The sequence below is a fragment of the Fukomys damarensis genome, unplaced genomic scaffold, assembly GCF_012274545.1.
Source record: "Fukomys damarensis isolate Sample0158 unplaced genomic scaffold, DMR_v1.0_HiC HiC_scaffold_23, whole genome shotgun sequence".
Taxonomy (NCBI): Eukaryota; Metazoa; Chordata; class Mammalia; order Rodentia; family Bathyergidae; genus Fukomys; species Fukomys damarensis.
In genome coordinates, this window is record NW_022900935.1 from 65,092,234 (window position 1) to 65,092,471 (window position 238).

General features: G+C 69.3%; 1 protein-coding gene across 1 annotated transcript in view; it reads right to left on the bottom strand.

Annotated features, from left to right (window-relative positions):
• Rab40b (RAB40B, member RAS oncogene family) overlaps positions 1 to 232 on the bottom strand; it is a 20,445-nt gene extending 20,213 nt beyond the window's left edge. The window contains exon 1 of the mRNA XM_010618694.1: positions 78 to 232. Coding sequence (XP_010616996.1) covers positions 78 to 219 — 142 coding nt within the window. The 5' untranslated portion in view covers positions 220 to 232. The remainder of the gene's footprint in view (positions 1 to 77) is intronic.
• Positions 233 to 238: the final 6 nt, after the last annotated feature.

Sequence of the window (238 nt, forward strand, 5' to 3'; positions counted from 1 at the left end):
GGACCCTGCACCTCCGACTCGACCTGACCCAATCCCGACCCCTCCGGCCTCAGAGCCAGCTCCGGGTCCACTCTCACCTGCCGGGTGACCATACGGGGACTCGGCCGCTCCGTCTTGCAGGCTTGCCAGGATCTCGCCCTTGCCCACGTCGCTGTCGCCCACCAGCAGGAACTTGAGCAGGAAGTCATAGGCCCGCACGGGGCTGCCCAGGGCACTCATCGTGCGGGCCAGGCGCCCC